Source organism: Silene latifolia, chromosome 7 (genome assembly GCF_048544455.1).
Source record: "Silene latifolia isolate original U9 population chromosome 7, ASM4854445v1, whole genome shotgun sequence".
In the NCBI taxonomy this organism is placed as follows: domain Eukaryota; kingdom Viridiplantae; phylum Streptophyta; class Magnoliopsida; order Caryophyllales; family Caryophyllaceae; genus Silene; species Silene latifolia.
This window is the reverse complement of record NC_133532.1, coordinates 68,923,583-68,927,044: the sequence shown is the minus strand read 5'-3', so window position 1 is coordinate 68,927,044 and position 3,462 is coordinate 68,923,583. Positions and strand designations below refer to the sequence as shown.

Here is a 3,462-nt window from a genome sequence, read left to right as displayed (position 1 = left end):
GGCCTAAGTCAATAAAGCAAGGAAATGGGCAATAACAAAGGAACCTCACGACCCCTTGATGATCCCCACGGATCACAAGGATGCAAAGCAAAGACAAGAGGAGAACCCCTTTAGGACGGGCGTCCAATACTCAGGCCGGGCGTCCTTAGACTCAGGCCGGGCGTCCCCAACTCAGGACGGGCATCCCCAAGCCAGGACGAGCGGATTGTCATGCAACAAGCTTTTGTTTGCAATAGGGAGTCGTGCGCGTCCTTGAGGGACTTGCAAGCTAGGACGTGCATGGCCTTGCGGGACATGCATGACACCAATCTTTTCTTAAGGTCTGAATCGTCATTTAAGCCCTTTGCAACCCTTTTTTTTTTTTATTGGGAAATTGTAAGCTTCTCATTATAATCAAAAGGTTATCCCTTACATCACATACTACATATCATTCCACTTTCAAACTTTCAAAATACTTGCTATTTCTATTGACTGCTAATGTAATTCATCCAATCAATCACCCGACCATTCCTACATTTTACATCATACTGATTAAGTGGCACCTTCACTTCTCTTTTAACATTGTTGACAAGCACCTGAGGACGTAGCAGATATCCCATCAGTCTGCATTGATTCCTGCCAAACCATATATAAGCCATTAGGCAAGCTAAGATCATAGCCACAACCTGTTTATAACACACAGACGTCTGTCTCCATTGAATCCACCATGTAATGCAATTGTTATCAGGTATATCCACCATTCACCAACACGCTACCAGCTCTAAACAAATCCTACTGTACTTGCACTTGAAGAATAGGTGTTCATGGTTCTCCAGCAGCTCTCCACACAAGTAACAACAATTAACTTGTATCACTTGCATTTTGAGTAACCTATCCTAAGTCAAGAGCCTGTTCTGAGCCACTAACCAACACAGGAATGCATGACAAGGGATGATCATCCTATTAAGCACCCAAGGATACCATAAAACCTTTTCCCCAATTGGTCTAAGCCAATGATACCCTTCTTTTATACTGTAATGCTCTACATTAATATCAGAAAATAAGTTAGCTTTATAAGTATTCTTGACTTGGCAAATCTGCCTCGAAGCCCAACTATTTCCACTCCCTGGTTCATAATCCTTCCAAACTAAATTCTTGATATACACAGCATGAACCCAGCGAACCCAGAGATGATCAGCTTTCATCGATACCCACCAAACATATTTCCCAATTGTAGCCACATTCCAAGTATGAAGATCTTTAAATCCTAATCCCCCCCTGTTTCTTAGGTTGAAAAATTTTTGCCCAAGAAACCAGGGCGGGGCTCTCTTTATGATTAGTGCCATACCACAGATAGGACCTGCATACAGCTTCAATTTTACCAATGACAGTTTTGGGCAAGATGAAAATTCTAGCCCAATAACAATGCAAGGAGCTAAGAACAGCTTTAATCAACACAACTCTACCTGCATAGGAGAGTTTCCTGGATCCCAAACTTCTGATTTTATCCATTATTTTCTCCACTAAGCATTCACAATCCATAATGGATAATCTCGTGGGGGAAATATTCACTCCTGAATACTTAAAAGGGACTTGTCCCCTCTTCATCCCTATTTTCTCCTCAATTTCATTTACCAGTGTTTTATCAATCCCATTAGAACAAAAATTTGACTTCTCTCTATTCATGAGTAAACCAGATGATTTTGAAAAATGATCAAAAACAGTTACCATCAGTCCAACAGAACCCCTATCTCGTCTACAGAACAAGATCAAGTCATCAGCAAAATATAAATGAGATAACTTAATCCTATTGCATAAGGGGTGAAATCTGGACCTCTGATGTTGATGCACTACCCCCAGCACCCTGCTTAAATAATCCAAGCAAAGAGTGAACAGGAGAGGAGATAAGGGATCTCCTTGCCTGAGCCCTTTCCTTCCTTTGAAAAAACCAAAGGTTTCTCCATTAAGAGAGATATAATACGTGGGAGTGGTAATGCATTGCATGAGGATCTTAATGAAAGGATCAGGGAAGCCAGTAGCTTGGACCATTTCCAGAACAAAAGGTCAGGCCACTGAATCATAGGCTTTTTGAAGATCAAGCTTCATTAGCACCCTTGGAGAGCATCTTTTCCTTTTGTAGAGTTTAATCAAATCTTGGCAAATGAGGATATTCCCAACAATATCCTTACCTTTTATAAATGCACCCTGACTGGGACTGATGATATCAGGTAGGACCTTGCTAAGTCTGTTACATAGCATCTTGGACAAACACATGTAAATGGTATTACAACAGGCAATTGGCCTAAATTGTAACACAAACTCAGGTAATTCCACTTTGGGGATTAAAGTTAGAATAGTAGAATTGCATTGTTTTAGGAGTTTACCAGAATGTATAGCCCCTTGTACAACAGCTATGATATCAGATCCCACAGTAATCCAATTATCATTGAAAAACTGGCTACTGTATCCATCTAGGCCAGGTGCCTTGGTCCCAGGGATATCAAACATAGCAGTTTTAACTTCATCATCAGTAATTGGGGCAGTCAACAGGAGACAATGTTCCTCAGTAGCACTCCCCAGCAGAAGCTGATAATACTTCACAAATGCATCTTGCATGCTCTCGGGGGTGGAAGAAGGAACATTATTCAGGTCATCAATTTGAAAAACTCTATTCTTAGCCCTCCTTCATTTAATGCAAGAATGGAAATAAGAGGTATTGTCATCCCCATGTCTCAACCAGTCACATTTGGCTTTCTGGCTAAGAAATTGCTCCCTTACCTTACTTAACTCCTCCACCTCTTTAGCACACACCATTTAATTCTGACAAAGCTCCTCATTTAGAGGATCCCCCACCAACATTTCATAATACTACTGAAGAGACAATTCAGCAACATGAGTGAGGTTCTCAAAATCACCAAACTGATCCTTGTTCTATTTTTTCACTTGCATTCAAGCCCTTTCAATTTGGTGACCACCTTATACATAACAGTCCCGTGGCAATCAATGTTCCATCGAGTTTGCACTATATCATAATACTCAGGCGCCATGGACCACATATTTAAGTATTTGAAAGGTGTACCTCTTCTTTGAGCTTCCATCTTAAACTTAATAAGGCAAGGGCAATGATCAAACATCCACTCAGGTAAGAAATGCACATAACTGTTAGAGAACTTAGTAGCCCAATCATCATTAATCAACACTCTAAATGAGGAGCTCAGCATTAGTGACAGGTGCTAAGATCATCAAGCCGACAGTCTTGAACCACCTATAACAATGGTCTAAGCTCAGCATTAGTGACAGGTGCTCCTCCTATACGCTCATTTCTAGCCAAAACTTTATTAAAATCCCCACCTATAAGACATGGTCCACAGATGACACTATGGTACCGCCTCAGACTACTTCATAGAATTTCCCTGTCTGCAGCATGATTCAAACCATAAACAACAGTAAACTAAAACTTGCTCTTCCTTGCTTTATCCACAA

At 40.8% G+C, this 3,462-nt stretch overlaps 1 protein-coding gene across 1 annotated transcript; it reads right to left on the bottom strand.

Annotated features, from left to right (window-relative positions):
* Nucleotides 1-464: 464 nt before the first annotated feature.
* LOC141590205 (uncharacterized) lies at nucleotides 465-2,028 on the bottom strand. Its single transcript, XM_074410812.1, has 4 exons — nucleotides 1,901-2,028; nucleotides 1,446-1,735; nucleotides 961-1,339; nucleotides 465-615 (listed from the first exon to the last, which is right to left on the bottom strand). Exons 1-4 carry the CDS (start codon nucleotides 2,026-2,028, stop codon nucleotides 465-467), a joined length of 948 nt encoding a protein of 315 aa, XP_074266913.1.
* Between the last annotated feature and the right edge of the window lie 1,434 nt (nucleotides 2,029-3,462).

Coding starts and splice junctions, on each gene's coding strand:
- LOC141590205 (XM_074410812.1), bottom strand. CDS start 2,028: ATGGTCCAAGCTACTGGCTTCCCTGATCCTTTCATTAAGATCCTCATG. Junction 1,736..1,900: donor AAAGGAAGGAAAGGGCTCAG/GCAAGGAGATCC, acceptor CTTGTTCTGTAG/ACGAGATAGGGGTTCTGTTG. Junction 616..960: donor ATTGGGGAAAAGGTTTTATG/GTATCCTTGGGT, acceptor ATGGTTTGGCAG/GAATCAATGCAGACTGATGG.